At 38.6% G+C, this 20,284-nt stretch overlaps 1 protein-coding gene across 5 annotated transcripts in view; it reads right to left on the minus strand.

Annotated features, from left to right (window-relative positions):
* The window catches only part of LOC136825414 (uncharacterized), a 30,208-nt gene that overhangs the window by 9,382 nt on the left and 542 nt on the right, over window positions 1-20,284 (minus strand). For 2 of the 5 annotated variants that reach the window (XM_067081790.1, XM_067081791.1), the window contains exon 2: window positions 8,695-9,608. The exons of 1 other annotated variant lie outside the window; for it this stretch is intronic. In XM_067081790.1, coding sequence (XP_066937891.1) covers window positions 8,695-9,279 — 585 coding nt within the window. In that variant the 5' untranslated portion in view covers window positions 9,280-9,608. Of the gene's footprint in view, window positions 1-8,694; window positions 9,609-12,634; window positions 12,934-13,064; window positions 13,194-20,284 lie in introns of those variants that run through there. 2 more of the 5 variants (XM_067081792.1, XM_067081793.1) reach the window with 2 other exon arrangements.

The raw sequence follows: 20,284 nt of genomic DNA on the forward strand, positions 1-20,284 counted from the left end.
ATGTTGCACAGGAGGTTTGCAGCAAAAGAAAATGTGCAGGTTTGTTTAAACTGTCTAACATATTCAGTAGCGTATTTATACATCAAATAAATAAAAAGCATTTTATCAAGACCCTCATACTTGAATATAACCTTAGACACACAACAGTTCAGATGTCATAAGAGTTTAAATTATCATCCACTCAAGCATACTGTACACTCCAAAGCTCTTCAGTAAAGCTAACCGAGTGCCTCAACTTAAATGTTTCAAAAATTTTACAGAAAACATGAATCTACATGTATCACCAAATTACAATCTCATCTTAAAAGGTTACAGTAATCCTATGCCCTCTAACACATCCACATTTTCATCCTCTAAATTTGAAAATAATATGTATAAAATGCCATCCTCCACATGGTATATCATAACAAGCATCCCAGAACCTTTCATCTTAAGAACATGAAATAAAAAGTACTCCAAAACATTAGCAAATAGGTATTAATGAGATTGTAAGGATTATAACTGGATGACATATATTTTTATAACATCATTTCTTAGTCCATCTGTTATGACATGAGAAATTGCAGCAGATGGCTGTCATATTAAATTTATCTCAAGCTAAGTGAATATTATATTTCTCAAGTGACCCTGCAGCAAAATTTAAACTGAAAATGCATAGTTAAATGCTAGAAAATGTTGGGAAAATCAATATTTATGTCTATTTCAAATAAAATACTGAAAAGTCATCCCAGGAATAAGTGCATAAGGCCAAAATATTATATGATGGCAGACGATTCAGATAAGTTTTCTAAATTTTAACAAGCAGCAAGGATTTGTACTGGCATAAACCTTTTTAACAGTCTCCTTACTTGTTATATTACATACTCCAAAAAAAATTGAGGGTGAAGTCAGCTTTCATTTAAAAACAGGTATGTGATTGCTCAATATCAGGAGGTTTCAGACAAACTAAAAATTTTTAATTCTTTATTAAAACTAAATAAATTATGTTTTCCAATAAAAGCTTCTTACTTTTATTTATCCCAACCTTTGCAAAGTCCCAGATATTTCAAGCTCTGAAAAAGTTAAAGAAGAAAAAGATGATTATTTGGAATGAGTCTTACCTGCTGTTAAAGATAGCTTATATCTTTGCGCCACCAGGAGCAATTACCATTAAAAAAAAAATATATATACGCTTGGCTACCCGCTAGGATTGTCTCAGCATTCACCTTTTTCCACCAAGTGGTATCGGAGTACTTAGCTACGAATCAGAATTCTTCCTGCCGTCTCTGTATGCAGACGGTGAATCAGCCTACAGCAACTGTCGAACTTACAGATGTAATGGCCACTCTGTAGGTAGTTGTGTTCTTTCCAATTCCCCAATCGCCAAAAACACTGTCCTTCCGCATAATGAATTATCAATCCAATACCATGTTCTTCATCTCACTCAAAGAAGCAAACTTTCCACTATGACTTTGTTTCTGACCAGGGATAAACCTGCTAGGCATCTTCGATGTCTTTCCACTGCCCTGACATCTAACAAGTTTTACCACGTGTAGTGTTGACCACTCTATGTTGTATGGAAGTGTAACGACACTAGTCAAAATTCTTTGTTTCGTGTTACACAACAGAGGGAAAAAACAAAACCTGGATGTAGGTTTATGAATAAAATGGTCAACTCTTGGTTGAAGAGTCCCTCCTACATAACAATGATGGTCCTGGATTACTTACAAATTTAATGAACATTAGCTGTAAGTCATCACCTCTTCTGCTGAGACTGTACTGTAACTGGTTATTCTGACAAAATCCCAAGTGAGGCCATGTTTCCTAATAAAGAAAGCCCTACCACTTGGGAAGCTTTCTTCAGGGCTAAAATTCTTAAAGAGGCAAGTGCCTATTCATCTTCTGACAGACAAGCCTACCAATTTAAGGTGTCATCCCCACATTGCTAGATAAGAATGAAGAGTTAGGGAAGTCGACTGAAAATCATAAAGCACAGATACTGAGCAAGGTGAAGCAACAGATCTTTGGCCTTTGGAATACTGTCGACAGAGTTGGCCAACTTGAACCAGTGACTCGGTAGAAAAAATTTCTTGCTCCTAAAAATTGACCCCATCCACCTATAGGCAACAAATTCCCTGTGATTGCTTAGACAGGTGCTGTACATGAGCCCAAACAAAGAACCCTGAACATCAATACCTCATCTGTAAATACAACTCGAAGGAACTTGCATGACTGAGGATGTACTGGTATGAGAAAAATGTCTCTTACACGTCCACCAAAACATCTGATCATTCTTTTGTAATGTCACTAAAACCATGCTGGAAAAACCAAAAAGCATGAAGACAACCATGTTAAGTTATTCAGTCTCAATGTGTCCAACAATGACTGCCAATTCCAGTTGCTTAAGGAGCTAAGAAAAAGTCAGAGGTAAAATCCAAGTGAATTTACAACCTCCTACTAAAGAATGAGAGACTTCTGCTGGAAAAGAAAAAGGAACAGCTAGCTATAGGAGAATAAATTAGAGGTGGGTAACCTTAAGGATTAATAACTCTCCTTCACTGCCTCCACCACATAAGGTTCTGCTCCCAAGTCTCTCCAAGCATGCTAGGAGGCTTGCAATTGGCCATCTACCGGAACCTGAGGGCTGAACTTATCCCAGAAAGGTATAAAACAAGACTTATACCAACACATCCTCCCTTACTGCCTTAACCTTTGCAGCATAAGCCTGTACTACAGATAGGAGCATATGTGTTCTCACTTCTTCCAAACTGAGTTAGTATAAACATGAGAACATTAGCCTGCAGCATCAGAAACTAGTTAAAAACCAACACTCTTCCTCGTTAAACTCCTGCTGGTGCCATAAACCCTTAAAGCTAGCTTCACAAACTTCCTAAGCTGGTGCCAACAACACACTAAGCTGGCACCTCAACCTCTCTAAGCTGATGCAGCGAAGACACAATATACTGAGCAATAGTTCAATAAAAGACAAAAACTTCAACAATCTAAACTGAGACTCCACTTCGGCATGTCCAAAGCACTTGTCAGTCTCGAGTTCGTCTCTTCACAGGAAAGATCAAAGAAACCGAATCTCTTACCGAAGATGGTTTAAGTGCTGATTAAGCATTTGTACTGCAAGAGGCAGTGCTTCGCAACTTCACGAAAAACAAGAAGACAAGCCCCATCAGACCTAAAGGGAGCTCTGTGGCCCAAGTACAAGAAAACTTACAAAACGCACTCTAACTGAAGGAGAATGCTTGGGTTCACTTCTCCATATACTTCAAGGGCGCCGAAATACTTGACCTATTCTCTTTGAGGCCTCTTTCCTCAACTAAATGAGGACACAGCGAAGCGCAACGCTTCAGCAAACGGCGATCAAAGCAAAGGAGGTCCTCTGATTTAAACTCTTCTACCATCAGAAGGCGACAAGAGACAGCTGGTGACAGGGGGAGACAGCTGGCGACAGGAGGCTACAGCAGCCAAGCACCTGCATTGCATGAGCAACTCGAAGAAAGGGAGACAGTCTGAAGTGACTCAGCCGAGTCCACACAAGTCAGTTGAGTGAAAAAAAATAAGGCACCAAAAGAAAATGGGAAATGTTGGGAGGTGGGGGGGGGGAAGCTACAACAACTCTCCTATCTCACCAAAAAGCAAGTCAACATACTTGAAAACATTCCCATACGACACATTCTTAGAAAGCTATGTAGCTAGAATAATATCTAGCTAGGAAACAACAGAAGATACAATAATCATGGTCGATTTGGAAAGAGAAACATTCATCGATGCAGAATTAAAAAGATTAGCTGATAGCCGAAAGGCACATAAAGAACGAACAAGTGCATTTCGACGGAGAAAGAAGAATAGGCTTCCAGACAAGGATTTAGAATGAGTAAAAGATGAAGAGATTGGTTAAACAATCCACGAGTTGACATATGATCAGAATAAGTAAAACTTGTTACAGACACATTATTGTTGATAAAACTCCCTATACCTACATAATTAGTCCTATTGGTGCTAACAACCTCATACTAGGTGCCGAAGATGGCAGAAGTCGCATACGTAGTGAAGATTAACGTTTACTAAAATGATCTTTTGGCTAATTCATTAACTGAGGCAATGAGCGTGAAAAACGGAGATGCAAGTGACGGAGGGCACAGAATCACGTCACCCCGAGAACCATGTCGGTAGTTTCCTATTAATAACTAAACTCAGCAGTTGATGGAGCACCTGTAGCTCAATCGCTTTAATATCCTTGGAGTTTCGTTTCCTTGTTTCGTAGGCAATGAGTGAAAATGTAAAACTCCCATTGTTAACTATCAATGCAGCCCTCCACCGACCAACTTATGAGTTGAATGTTTTCTTTAATTATATTCATGTATTGTCCACTCACTATTCTGGATACAGTATATGGTTAGTGATTTTTCGTGGATTCTAAATGTGTTAATATATACTTGCAGAATCCCTCTCTCTTTGATACACCATACTTCATCTGACAACCACTCTGCTATACGTGACGAGTGCTGATAGTTTCCTGCATGTTGTTGACCGTTTTGGTACTATGCCTGCTGTGGATTCCTAGGCAACACGTCACTTTACCAACTGAACTCTGTGAAAGTGCAGTTGGTACGTATTGCTGATTTTGTCCGATGGCTTTGCTGTATGTTGGCTCCAACCTACCTAATAATAAATCGCCCTGGCTGCGATGGTCTGCCTGCTGAAGCTTTCAAATTCTGCCATCCAATAATTTACATTTTGCTAGCATAATTCACCAGTTTCTCCAAGACTCCCTCTTAGTTCACTTAATACCATTAATAAAAAAACAAGCTAAAGGGTGCAGCTGACCCTGGCAATTATCGCCCGATTGCAATCACAGTACAGTACTACAATTGCGTTGAAGATACTTGAGTCTATTCTTCTAGTGAGACTTCTTCCCTTTCTGCACACTACTGACAACCAGTTCGGCTTTAAAGAAAACCATTCAACCAACACCTGCATCTACATCCTGAAAGAACTGTTGAACTATTACCTATCATCAGCCTCTCCTGTTTTCCTATGTGTTGTAGATGTGAGAAAAGCATTTAACAGAGTAAACTACCTGAAGCTGCACAAACGAGGCACACCTCTATATCAAACTGGCATCTTATATTGTTGGTTCTCCACTCAGCAATTCTGTGTCAAATGGGGTAATGTACTGTCGTACACCTTCTGCTCCCTCAACGGGCTCCAGCAAGGGGGCATTCTATTTTTTCTACTTCTTCAGCGACTGTGTGGATACTGCCGATAATTATTTTTGTCATGTTACCTTATGTATGTAGTTTGTGTGTATTGTATTTGTATCTTCCATGTATATGGCCCTGAGCCACAATAAAGATTATTATTATTATTATTATTATTTAATCATTCTGACTAAATGTACTGCTCTGACCAATTGTGATTACTAACAGCTTATCATTCTTATTGTACGTGATTACTGTATATTTGTACATAGACATGTGACACATATTTGCATAAATATAGGTATCTCAATATTTCATTTTTCTAATCAACATCCAGTTTTTTTAACTTATGTCAATACACGTCAAGAGCCAAGGGAAAATCTCTCATCACCCAAAATCTTGACAAACCGACCAGGTTCCCTGGCAGCGGACTCTTCCAAATGTCACAGGGCAGTCCTAGGCCCAGGCTACAGATGGACGAGGGCACCGACACCTTACCTCTTATAAGGGAACGCAAAAATGATCGCACACTACTAGGGGGACCCAATTCAGACAAACGTTATACTGACCAAAATACGGTTTACGTCATGTTCTCAATAAGCTTTTCCTGAACCGAAACAGGAGCGGAAGGCAGAGCTAGAGGAAGCCACAGTACTAACTAAAGCATTAGCAGAGGAAAAGCCTAAACTGAGTATGGATGACTACAGACAAAAGACCTGGAGAAGGGGAAGAAATGACAGGTTGATAGCCTGACCTAACTACAGTATGTAACTGCTGTCGCAATCTATCTGCTTCCCTTCTCTTCCTATACTAACAAACTTAAAACAGAAAGTCCTTCAAAAGCTCATACTTCCCCACATCTATTCTCAAGACCACACTTTATACCATCACAGCCAGTGTAAACAGTGTGTATCTCCCATAAAATCAACATCCTGCTAACACAGCAATCATTCTTACAGAACCAGTGGAGGGATCCTAGAATAAATAAATGTACAGTACTGTGATAGCAGCAAACAACCATGAAATACCAACAAGGGTCTATACAAAATGGCAGCAAGAAATCTGACAAGAGCTAAATCATTTGATTTTTGTAGATAGGCAGTCACCTGATTTTTTGTTTGAATGCCACCTCGCCTATCATGCGGAGATATAAGCTAACTTTAACAGTAGGTAAGATTCATCCTAAATAAAGTATTTTAGGTTTGTCTGTACCTAGAACAAAATTGTAACTTTGGAAAATGTGATTTTTTCCCATGAGAATGCCAACCTTTGAATTTTACGCAGGAAACTTGATTCTAAGGTGGGAGAAGTTGTTTCATGGAACTTGAAGGGGTGTTATTCTAATCACAATGAGGAAATGTCTGCATTATAGTCACACACAAGACAAGGGGAGGATGAGTCTTCCTGCAATCTCCATAAAGCCAGGCTTGACAAGGTCCTTTGCCAGAGTTCAAAATATGTATGGAAACTTACTTTAGAAAATTTCCAGGGGATACCTGTCCCTTTATCCTAAGTTAGAGACGTAAAAGTCATCATTATCACAATCAGACTCAAGAAGATACTAATGCTCTACACCTATCCCCTAATTTATAGGGAGAGCAGAGGAAGTCATATCTTCAGATCAAAACTTTTAGACAGCCACAATCAGCACAGTGACTTTTGCTGCTGTGGTCCTGAGAGAAGAAAGGGAAGGGAGTTCAGTTCATTCAAGCCTTTCCCCATTCTATACCAAACTGTGAACCTTAAGCAAGTTGCTTTCCATGTTTCAAGGAGCCTTGGCAGCTATGTAATACACTGAGCAATCACCAAGACACATGGGCAATGTCCCTCAAGATGAATGAGGTTAAGGTGGCTGGCAATACCAGATTCATGCCATCAATAGCCAAGCCACCAAGAAGTTACGCCTGGAAATGAGCAAAGGGAAATGCTGTATCCTGGACTTCATGGCCCAACTTCATCCCCTCATGAAGCCAGATAGACATGACACATGTTCTTGTGTGCCTTCAGGTGCCTGCTAATGAACAAATGTCAAAACTTGGGCATAGTTAGTCAGGTCATATTCAAATGCAGGCAGTCCCTTGTTATCGGCGGGGGTTCCGATCTGAGGGTGTGATGGTAACTGAAAATTGGCGATTTTCAGTTATCGGCGCCTCTGTTAGGTATGTATCGGTGCCGATAAGCGGAAATCGGCGATTTCTGGCACTGAAACTGCTGATTTTCATCGCTGGACAAGTGCAGTAAATTGCCGATTTCCATCGCTAGACAAGCGCTGTAAAACCGGATCGCAGTTAACTGGGGACTGCCTGTCGTACTGCAAAACTTGCCCTACAGGCAAAAGCATTAGGGACTGACAAGCTCTGCGCTTTTGCCAGACTTAGTACAAGACCATGAAGTTCAACTCCCTCTTTGCCGATGCTAAGGCTAGTAAAAACAGCCTCACTGAGGGGTTCAAAGGCACCCAAGTTACACTGTGGAGGACAAAAACAGCCTCCCACATGGTCTGACTTTGCAAGGTGGACAAGACCCCTTCACCCCATGGACACAAGGAACTTGTTTCAACAAAAGTAGATGATGAAGTTAGACATCTGTTAAACAATGGCTCCAGCTGGAAAGAACCCCTAACCTGACATGTTTAGCTTAACTCATAGGGAAAAGTCTCTCTTGGATGGGATGCTGTATAGTATCCATCTGGGAATGGAAAGAGCCTCCTCTCACTTGTGAAACTTCAGCAAGTAGGCATTGTAGACCAAAAGAAAATCTCTCAGTGCCTGATAACAAAAGGCAACAGATCAGAATACTGCTCAGATTTTAACTCCAACCAGGAGCCCCCAAGTTCAGTAAGCCCTAGGGTGTGTTAAACTTGGCTGATCACCCAAGGAATCAGGCTGAACATGAGCAATGCATTCTCCAGTATAGCTCATGGGTCTGAGGCTGGAGACCAGAACACTGGGTTTTCCTGTTTAGTTGTCTGGTGTAAAGGTATACATCTAGTGTTCTACCAGTGGGTAACAGCAATAGGAACAGCAACAGAAGCAGCAGCAGCAGAGGGGCCCAAAACCAAAGCAGGAACTACTTCAGCAATAAGAGCAGTAGCAGAAGATTGCCTGGCTGAAGCCAAATGCTTAAAAAAAGAAGTAACAAAAGCTTCCCTGAGAGGCCCAAGATCACCCAGAGAACCTTTAGCAACTCTAACAATGACACCAGCTTGCAACAAAAATATTATCATAAGAAAAAATACAACGGTCTGAATTCTCAAAAGAACCATAAATCATTAATACGTTAGTATAATGACAATAATCATTAGTCAAAATAATGAATAGCTATAATACAATTGAATAAGATTGTCATTTATCCTACAAACATCTTAAAAATGTTTCTAGTAACTTTCCGTTGTTTTTTGTTAAAAGATAACTTACATACTCGAGTAAACACTTCATTTAAGTTGTATTCATGTAGACTACATACATTACAACAAGCATAGAAGATTACACATAAATCTTACCTCTTTAGCTTGCAAAGGTTTCTTTTCTTCTTTGTCACTTTCTAAGTTTATCACAACCTTCTCTCTGTCCTTGCTGGGCTCACTATTACATTCTGGCTCAGTGACACAGGGTTCCTCAACATCTGACTGCTTTGCCTCACTGGCCTCATTCAGCTCTGGAAAAGCATCAACCTCCTTCTCCAATTCTCCAATAATTCTCAAGACCTCTTCATCTTCAATAATATCAGCACTGTCTTTCTTGGCTTCATCTTCTTTCTGATTTTTCACCAAATCTCTTCTTGAAGATGTTGCATGTTGTTTATTTTCCCCATCTTCACTGCCTGAGATGACAGGTGAATGAGCACTCTCTTCACCTAAGGGAAAACAATCGCCACCACTATCTACATTCTCACTGTCAAATTTTTCCAACTCTAATTTTTTGTCTGGAAGATCAACAATGACTCTTTCATCTCCTTCTAATGAATTCTCATTGTTAGTTTCAAAATCTTCTTCTTCTTTGTTGGCTTTATTCTCCAATGCTGCAGACTTCGTCACTTCTCTTCCTGCTTCACTACTGCTGCTGCTACTAGCACTAGTTTCTCTCATGATGAACTACTCCACTGGATTAGCTAATTTCAAAATTACAATGCCACAAACTATAAAAGTTTTCATAACCTTTTATTTTTCATACATAATATTACATGAATAAAATACAAAATGTTGCACAATACTAGTTATTACTGTCTTTATAAACCAGCTACATTTGATTCATGACCATGTGATCCAAAATGATCACAATACCAAGTTAACAAAAGTTTGTCCCTGATTCAGTATTTTCACATGAGTGTGTCCCGGAATCACTATGTTCATATAGGGCTGTGTGAGTCTCCGACCTCTCAACATCTGTAGTCACTTGAGATGGCACTTGTCAGCATCTGTAAACAAGAGAAAGAATAATTAGAGGACATTCCTATGTGGAAAGTGCAGTTCCCGAGTTTAGAACCTCTGCTGTACAGAATGCACATTATGAGGGAGAGGTTGATGGAGAAGGGGAGTTCGAGAAACAAGAAGAAAACTGAAAGCACTCCCTTCAAGTCGAGTCCATGAAGTAACAACCTTCTTTGAGATGCTGGGATCTTTAGCACCCTGGAAAAGTGTTGCACTTGCCACAAGCTTACTCAGCAATAGCCTGGGTAACTAAAATAGTATGGGTCATAAAACAAATTATTAGCAAATATATACTGTATATTTAATTTCAAACCTTCACGAATTACACACAAAACTAATTAAAAAAAATTTTTATATCATGCTTTTATTTCAAAATGCACCAAAAAGTATAAAATAAAACAATCTGTAATTCACAATATTACAGTGCTACCCCACTTTTTCACACTTCACTCTTTCACACTTAACTTTGTTACGGATTTTTGTGGAACATATTTTTCATGTTTTCACAGGAAATTTCACCAATTCGCGAATTTTTCTATGGGTCTTATCTCTAAAATTATAACTACTTTGCTTTTTTTGTGTTAAATTAGGCAGTGAACTGTTCAAATAGGCAGTTATGTTTTAGTTTAATGGGTACATGGTATTTGGCAGTTATCAGCACTGTAATGGTTACTTACACCTAACATAAAAGTGTGGGGACCGTACTCACTCACCTTCCATACAATTCTATACAGACATATTTAAATTGGGAAGTTTCCAAAAGAAAGAATTCACAGCACGGATATGTGGGATTACATCTCCCTATGTACCTAGTGATGACGTAAGCTGGTTAAGACCTGAAGAGGTCTGTGAAGGCAGTAAAGTGATTGTTTTCAGACTTGCATGTAATTTGGTTCCATACCTGGTAAGCTTCCTCAAGAACCACCAAGTGTAGGCTATACGCATCACTGTTAGAAATTGCTTGACAAGTTGCATTATGACATGAAACCTTGCATCCATAAAGCTCTTTCTTTACCTATGACTGTATGGACACAATGAAGTACATTTTCAGTACAATACACTACAATGCATGTCTCTAAAGAATTATATGCAAGTCAGGGTCAACGGCCAACAATTTTACATTTTTCAATATTGCACTGTCACCAACTTTGAACATGTGCAGTCAAGTTAAATAAGTGTGTAAAACATACAAAATTTTCATAATTGTGACAACAATTTGCCCGAGCTTTACCACAGGGAAGACCTTTCCCTGCTACAACAGTACAAGGTATTGTGTCAAACATACTCCATTCCAGAACTAGGAAAAATTATAATTTTTATGATCAAATTATTTGGATACTTACCTACTGTTAAAGTTAACTTACACCTTCGCACCATCAGGTGCGGTCTGCATTTAATAAATTCATATTACCCTTGGTTAACCCGTTAAGACTGTCATCACTGTAGCCACCTGTTTTCCCAGCAGGTGGTGTTGGAATGTAAACAATTGAGTCAGAATTCTTCTTGACCATCCACTAAGATGTGGGGAGGCTGGGTGAGTTTCCACTTTAACAGTAGGTATGTATCCAAATAATCAATTTTATCATGAAAATTATTATTACATATTTGGAAAGAACCTTACCTACTGTTGAAGTTAGCTGACTACCACACTGAATGAGGGTGTTGGGTTAGTGCAGCCAGAAAAAGAACGTTCAGCCAAGCGAAATAAAAGCTTTTTATTGGGGAAAAAGACATTCCTCCCATTAGCCTTGAAGTAGGGCTATCAAGGAAACAATACAAGTCTGACACTTCGTCAAGAAACTCTGCATCTTCAGGACTAACATTTAACTACTATCAATATCATTAGATATACTAAATGGTGACGGGGGCATAGAATGTAACGTGTTATAGATTGATGTATCCACCCCTACACCCTAAAGGATGGCCAAGAAGCCATTAGGCCAGTAATTATTTTGGGTATGATACCCTAACCTACAGTATTTAGGCCTATGGTACCCTAGCCTAAGGTATTGTAAACATGGGATAGCTTAGCTTATTGTATTGTGGCTTATGTTGATTTTTTAACCTGCATGCCTTATAAAACATAGCCTGCAAAAAACGGGGGGGAATGTAGACACAACTACAGATAACATATGTCCACATGTATATACATATACATATACATAGGCCTAACTGTATACTGTATGTATGCAAAACCATTACACATATATAAACATATACTGTGCTGTATTATTCTTGCAGTAATTGAGCTGCAGCGCTAAGAACAAAACCCTGCAATGAAAAATACTTCTGCTTCATAATTATGCCTAAGTACCTGACCTAACAGAGGCAACTTAGGCTATATCGTATATAAATCCTAAATCAGCTCTAAGCCAATTCAAAGCTGGAAATGATGCATTATCATCCCTCTAGTACTTTCGATACGACATAATTCCCTCATGTCATCATATCACATGTTATCTTGACAAGAAAACCACACTTGTGCCTCAACTAGGTTTCATCTTTGCTTATTGTAGCTGACACAATGCAAAAGCAGAAAACAAGTATAATACCATACAAGAGAAATTTAGCCAGAATCATTAAAAAATAACAACGGCGATTTATGTCTGCCGAAGCAGACAGCAAGAGGAATACTGACTCAATTGTTTACATTACAACACCACCTGCTGGGAAAACAGGTGACTACACTGAGAGTCCTAATGGGTTAGCCAAGCATAATCTGAATTTTTTAAAATGCCGATCACACCTGTTTGACGTGAAGATGTAAGCTAACTTTAATAGTAGGGAAGATTCATTCCAAATAATAAGAGGTTCGTATACAAAGATCACTTCAAATTTTCTGTCCACTTAAAATTTCAGCTCACTTCTTTTAGAGGAGGAGCAAAGTAACTAGCTCCCCAGCTCTTCAGTTTTTATTCATGTTACTGTTCATACTCAAGAAGTTAGTAAATGCAATACTGTACGTACAAAAATTACTTGAACCACCTCTGTGCACAGGAACTTTGTTTCTTACCATAAACTAATCAGGATGAAGGACAGCGCTTTATATGATTTCTTCAGACAACTAATCAGGATGAAGGACAGTGCTTTATATGATTTCTTCAGACAACCCATGTAATCCACTGTCTTCCTGGTGGACTGAACCAACCACATGAAAACTAACTAGAAAAGATCCTTCATTAAGGAGTAGGTCAAAGTCTGCAAGGTTCCTTTTGGAGGGCTCCAGACAACTAGATTAGATCCCATCACGAAGGTCTAACCACCAGATGAGGTACCCTTAAAGTTCACAAAAACATTCTTCAGGGCATGTATCTGATGGGTAAAATAACCTGACAATTAAGACCAAAGAGAATAAATATCTATACACTTTGACCTCAGGAAATGACAAATTTATTAATCAATTCGTATTTTTCATAGCTAACAAACCTGCGATCTTAACTTACAGTGACAACCGTCAAGTCCCTTCGTGCATGTAGCGAAAGAAACGACACCTCAGTTTCTTCCATCCCAGGAAACTTGATTGAGGGGTGGTCAGAGGTGGGCCATATGAGTTAAGACCGCAGGTTTGTTAGCTATGAAAAATAAACATTGATTAATAAATTTCTTAACTAAATAAATTTCCTTCATCCATATGTAATGCATGCTTTATACATTACATTATATATATATATATATATATATATATATATATATATATATATATATATATATATATATATATATATATATATATATATATATATATATATATATATATATATATATATATATATATATTAAATACACATTTATACAGTATATATAAATATATACATACATTTATATATATATATATATATATATATATATATATATATATATATATATATATATATATATATATATATATATATATATATATATATATATATATATATATATATATAAAATTTAACATAGAAAGCATGCATTACATATGGACAAATGAAATTCTATCCAGTAAGAAAGTGTCTATGTAAATCAGTAATTAAAAACTACAAAACAAATCAAGTAGCAAGAATATTAATGTTTTACTAAGTCATGTTTTAATTTGTTTTAATATATTCTATATATACATATATATATGAAATTTTTTATCACACCGTGATTTATATACAATCATGAAGCTACAAATGTCGCTTAACATCAAATTCATGCTACCTCGGGAGTATCCCGATAGGGAATTATCACCAAAGGGGAATTTATCACTTATAAATTCCTTCGGTCATAACTCCCTATCGGGATACTCCCAAGGTAGCGTGAATTTGATATTAAGCGACATTTGTAGCTTTATGATTATATATATATATATATATATATATATATATATATATATATATATATACACATATATATACACACACACAGGCAGTCCATGGTTATCAATGGCCTCAGTAATTGGTGATCTGGTTTTATGGTGCTTGTCTAGTGACAACGATAACCGGATTTTCAACACCGATCTCCAGTTATCGGTGCCGATCCCAGGTTATCAGCGCTGATCCCCACTTATCAGAGGCTCTGATCATATGTGCCAATAACCAGGGATCAGCGCTATTATCGGCAATTTTCGGTTATCATCACGCTGTTGGGAACAGAACCCCCGCCGATAACCAGGGGACCGCCTGTACGTATGTATGTATGTATGTATATATATATATATATATATATATATATATATATATATATATATATATATATATATATATATATATATATATATAATATAGACAAGCACACATACATATATACATATACAGTATACGTATATACATATACAATATATATATACTGTATATGCATATTGCACCACCGCGAATAGCTAAAATCCGCGAATACTTAAAACCCTCTATTAAAACACTTAGAACTGCCTACTTTGATAGTTTAAACACAAGAAAAATCCTCTAAAAATGCTTATACCCGAGTATTTTAATAGTTTTATCACAAAAAGTGCATTTAGTCATGACAATGATATGAAAATACAGTAATTAATGTATATTTCTCAGTGACTGCGAATGGGTGAATTTTCTGTGAATAACAGTTAGATACATCCCACAGAGCAATCCACAAATACGAGAGTCCGCGAATTGTGAGAACACGAATACGGGGGCTTCACTTATATGTATATATACACAATATACATAATCATCCAATAACACAATGGTCCCGTGGCATATAAATATAAGAAGCGCTCGCAGGAAAAGGTGAAGGGAAAGATCGACACCCTGAGCTTTCGTCTGTATTTCAAGACCTGATCACAGTAACTGTTACTGTGATCAGGTCTTGAAATAAAGACGAAAGCTCAGGGTCTATGATCTTTCCCTTCACCTTTTCCTGAGAGAGATTCTTATATAATATATATAATGTATATATTATATATACATTACATAAGTAAAATGCCTTGTAAAATAAAGTTAACATTTAGTGGGTTATTACAGTGTGTGCCACTGGTGTACAAAGGATAATATGTATGAAAGACATGTGGCATGCATTGTCACTTGAGCCACCAGTATCCAATTTATCTCTGAGCCACCGGTGGTTTATCTGGAGTTAGAGGAACAAAAATGTATAGAGATCATCTTATGAGCCACATGTTTCTCATGGATTTTACACTCTCTAACCCTTCTACTCTACCAAACAACTGACCAGTGTCGTCCCCTAATCGCTGTCAGCAACGAGCTGGGAAGGAGAAGCCTGCGAAGTCACAATGCCAGGAGGAAAATGTCAAATTGCTGTGTGGCGGTTAACTTGCTAAAGGCTGGAGATTGTTCCTTCAGCAGCTTAAATGTTCAAATCTTTAACACTAGTGAAAATCTGTACAGGGACTTACACTTGGGTATTTATGTAAATTCCCATGGCAGTTTTTAAGAAATACCAGGGTAAGAGAGGAAAAAGTCAGCCAAGAGCTTCAATTTGTTTGTGCTTACAAATCCATGGACTGGCCAAGGCTACCCTTTTGCAGCGGTAGGTTCGAATCTTTGTTCTGTTAAGCTAATTTATCCAAAACACCAAATGAACTGCTTACTATGCTCAGAATGTACTTTAGTAGTCTTCTTAAAGTGCTCAAGGTTTGATCGTGGAAGTGCTACAACCAGGTCATATTGTAACTAGTCGGGATGATGAGATGCTTTCAGGAGCCAGTGAACATGTATATTCTAAATTACCATAAAAAGATCTTCTATATCCTGTCTCGGAAAAATAGTTTCTACATCAAATTCGTAATGGGCTGTAACAGTAAACAAACATTCACGTTGTGTGCTTCTACTTTGGAAGGTGGAACAGGCAAGAACGGCTGCATTTGGATCAGAGCACAAACATATGAATCATATCATTATGATTCGTTCGATTGACTGGTTTGAAAAAAGCCAGTAAGCCTAGGTCAACTAGGCATATGATTGGCCTAGTTCAAATTACCTGAATTCAAGGTGGTCAGGCCGATACGCGATGGTCACCTCAACAACTACAGGAGAACGGTGTTGCGTGACACGGTTGATATCAATTAGATTACTTTGAAAAAGCTATTTTTTGCAGAAAAATTGTTGATTGGCAAACAGATGGAGGATAGGATAATGTTCTTTTCCGGTCCAAACATCCCTACTGGGTTTTTTACTATATCTTTCGAACCATCATAAAAAATTTTTTTTAAATATTCTATGCACATGATTCTTACAAACTAATATTTACCACAACAAAAAAATATAATATATGTAAATAACAAGATTTTTTCCAAGTTTCAATTTTGTGAAATGCACTTAAGAGATATTTGGTCCCCCAAGGGCTAGTACTAAACACGGCGTAATGCATTTGACCCCCAGGGGCTAGTACTTACCATGGCGAAACACTGCAGAAGAATAAGTGTTTCGCCTTACTTAGTAATAGCCCTCATGTGGAATTGGAGTTTGGACTGTAAACAAACTTTTATCTTGACAGAAGGTAACCAGTTGTTATTTTTCAGGTGGTATAGAGGATGTACAGTAACTTTTATTCATTGGAAGTTTTTGCCACGAGGTGAAATTTTCTACATAGGCTATAGTCTACCCGCTGTCTTCCTACCTCGCAAACAACTGCAAGACACAAATACAAACATAAACATAAACAAAAAGCAGTATAGGAGCCAGTGAAGGACCACGGGACAGCGACTTTCCCGCCAAAAAAAGTTATTAAAACATCTAACAAAAACTACATATTTCTTTTATATTGGGAATGAAATCATTGCTATTTATCATGTTTTTGAGATGACCCAGTGTTAAAATAAAAAACTGAAGGAAACCTGCATACTGAAGGAAACTGGGGTTTTTGGGGATCGGACACAAGGTATACAATGTCCACAACTTTTGTAATTCCTGATTTACTGACTTGCCACTCAACATACAAGAGGCTACAACATTCGGGCAGTCTACCCTAATGTACCGATGGACACCACTAGTCTAGGCTACTGCTTACCTACATAAGAAACATTACTCGTTATTGACAGGCTGACTCGCCACTCTACATACATACGGCTACGTCATGCATGTCCCGTTGTTCTGATCGTAAGAACTAAAGATCTGTTCGGACACGTGCTTCATCACTGACTGCGACCTAACCAAACAAACCAAAACCTATCCAAACCTAGAGTATCGTGTCCTAACCTAACCAAACCCAACCACCGTTTAACCCAGGAACTATAACGCAAGGATAAGTTTGTCCTGTCATTCCGATTGGCAGGACTAATGCCCTGTTCGGACACATGCTTCGGCAGTGACTATGACCTAACCAAACAGACCAAAACCTAACCTATCATATCATGTCCTGATCTAACCAAACCCAACCCAACCTAACCTTACTTAGGGCGCCGTGACCTGACCTGGCTGGGGGGCGTGGACCCCCACTGTTGTAATCCAGTAACTCGAAGGCATGGGGCGGCCCAAGCTACCCCTTAACAGTAGGAGGTCCAAATTATCATTATTCATTATGCAATATTAAAGGCAAAGAAAGAGAATTGCACCGCTTACCTTACTCAATATCGCAGCTGTCCAACCAAGAAGGTGCCAGCCTCAGCTTCTTTGCAGCGATCGGGAGTTCATGTGAATCGGAAGTACTGTACTAGGTCCGGGTCCAGGTCTTATTGTTTTCCGCCCTAGGGAATGACCTGGGTCAACCGGGCTTAAGATTGGATGGAATTAAATTTCCTGTGATCAGGTCGGGTCAACGTACGGCAGCAGCCTTAGGAGCTACGGGGTGGGAGGAGCGCTGCACGGTTAATGTTTGTTTCCGGTCCAAACATCCCTACTCGATTTTTTATAAGTTTTGCAAACTAATATTTATCACAATAAAAAATCAAATTTATGTAAATAACTGAGGATTTTTCTAAGTTTCAATTTCACCTTACCCACGACTTCTTGAGCTCCCGTGAGTGCGTTTGTACATAAGCAGCCACCAGCCATGCGCATACCCATGCATTTCACCCACTTATCTATCATTACGTCACATTGTTTTGATGTGATTGGCAAACGTCATTTGCGTGGGCGTTCTGTCAACTCAGAATTTGAAATTATTGGCGCAGCTCATCAGATCCACCAAGTCGAAACATTTATTCCTTGTACCTAGGCCTATTTTTTAATACGATTGAAGTCATCCAATAATAAACTGGTTTTCATTTGGATCTTACTTTAGAAGCAATCAAAAGTCATTTATTTCATTAGACTACTAATTTTCTGTTGATTATTTCAAATTTCACCCACAACTGATATGCAGCAAAATGTTTGTAATTCTTATCATTCGCACAATGGATGCCACATGTAATGGGTGTGAATTTACACAGTATTAGTGCATCAGGAAATTTTTGAACAATATGACAAAGCCTATCTTTTTTGAGAAGTCACGGAGTTCTTCCAAGTTCTGTTACTTGCCCGAAGTGTTCCAAGCCCTGTACTTTAAGATCAGGTAGGAATTTGTGGCTCTGTAATAGTAGTGTTCCTCTCCCAAAATCGAAAAAACGGAAGGTTTGTGGCTACACTGTTAGTGACTTAACGGGAACTTATCTGGAAAGAATTCATTTTCCTCCACGGAAGTTAGTTTTATTATATGTGAGTGGCTCTCAAAAACGTAATGTACACTGTATGAAATTGTAACCTACAGTTTTGAAAAGAGCTCATCAAATTACGACTTAAAAGGTAAGACAATAACCGGCCCCCAACCTCCGTAGCTAACACGGCAAAACTGTAACCAGTCAACACCCCTAGGTTACTTGGTGTTATTTTCTATTGGCAACTTGTAAAATTTTACAGCTATTGGATGTTCTGCAAGTGACATAAGCCTATGTGGTAGCATTCTTTGATCTGTGCATGGCAAATATATTTCTTCGATGTTTTCTTGGCATTTTCAATTATTCCATTCAAGTTTTCAGCCAGAATTAATTCATTTTCTGTACTTTTCTTACACCATCAAGTACTCTGTACTTCAGATGTGAGAGGTTTGGAAACTTGACAACGAATGATTTCCGGTTGAAATCTTGAATGGGACGATTGAAAACAGCAAGAAAACAGTCAAAAAAATGTGTTTGTCATGTGGAATTAGGATTCGGACCGGAAACGAACTTTTACCCACTGCACTACGGCCAGCTCAAGAATTATGGGAGAGCAGTGCTGCGTGGCACCATTCACCTCAACTGGGTACTCAGAAAAAATTACGTTCTGCTGAAAAAAATTGTTGACGGGCAAATTCGCGCAAACTGGCCCGGTAAGTTACTTTTCAGGTAGATTTCAGCATGCTGAACATCTTTTAGTCTGTGCAATTTTTTTGATATCGGGAATGAAATCGGTAGATCTAAGGAGTAGCTCCGGGGCGGCGATTTCCTTCCAACTTGACTTTTTCCAGTTTTTTGGTTGCTAATTATGGATTTATCTTCAATTTCTGTCACACGAATATAATTAACCCCTGAAGTCCATCCAACAAGGGGTTTCCATACGTGATCTTCACAAGACAGAGCACGGGTACGCCTGTTTGGAACGGGTCACATCGTGTCCGGGAAGTGCAATAACTTGTTAACGTAAGGGTACACCCCTGGGGCCAGTACTAAACACGGCGAAGGGACATTCCATCCCCCCGATGCCAGTACTAAACAAGGCGAAATGCGTTTAACTCCCTCCTGCTGGCGAATCGCTCCCTCTCGTTTTTCCCCTCCAGTGGGTGCCTCCCCAACGTAACATGTCCGCTCCATTTCTGTGTTCTCCCCCACCCCAAAACCCCGAATTCCCACAGTCCCCCTTTACTGCTGAGTAGAGTTAGGGGGCAAATAACAGTTGGCCGACAACAAACTCACCGCCGATATCAGAAGCCCTAAAAGTGTAGAAAAAACTAGTTTCCGAGGTAAAAACAAGCGCAGAGCTAGTACTTAGAACTACCATGAAATCATTGCTATTTATCACGTTTTTGAGATGACCCAGTGTTAAAATAAAATTCAAAAGAAACAAACAAAACGGTAAGGGGGACCCAGTTGGGAAACGGGGGGGTTGGTATTCCAGGATATTCACAGTGGTCTCCCTTTCCAGGCAAAATAGGCCTAGGGTAGCCTAATACGACCAGGTCTAGGTCTATAGGTTACTTCTAATTGCATTAGGATGCCGAGGCAAAAAAAAAAAAAAAAACTAAGATAATCGAAATTGGT

This window comes from Macrobrachium rosenbergii, chromosome 37, assembly GCF_040412425.1.
Source record: "Macrobrachium rosenbergii isolate ZJJX-2024 chromosome 37, ASM4041242v1, whole genome shotgun sequence".
Classification (NCBI taxonomy): Eukaryota; Metazoa; Arthropoda; class Malacostraca; order Decapoda; family Palaemonidae; genus Macrobrachium; species Macrobrachium rosenbergii.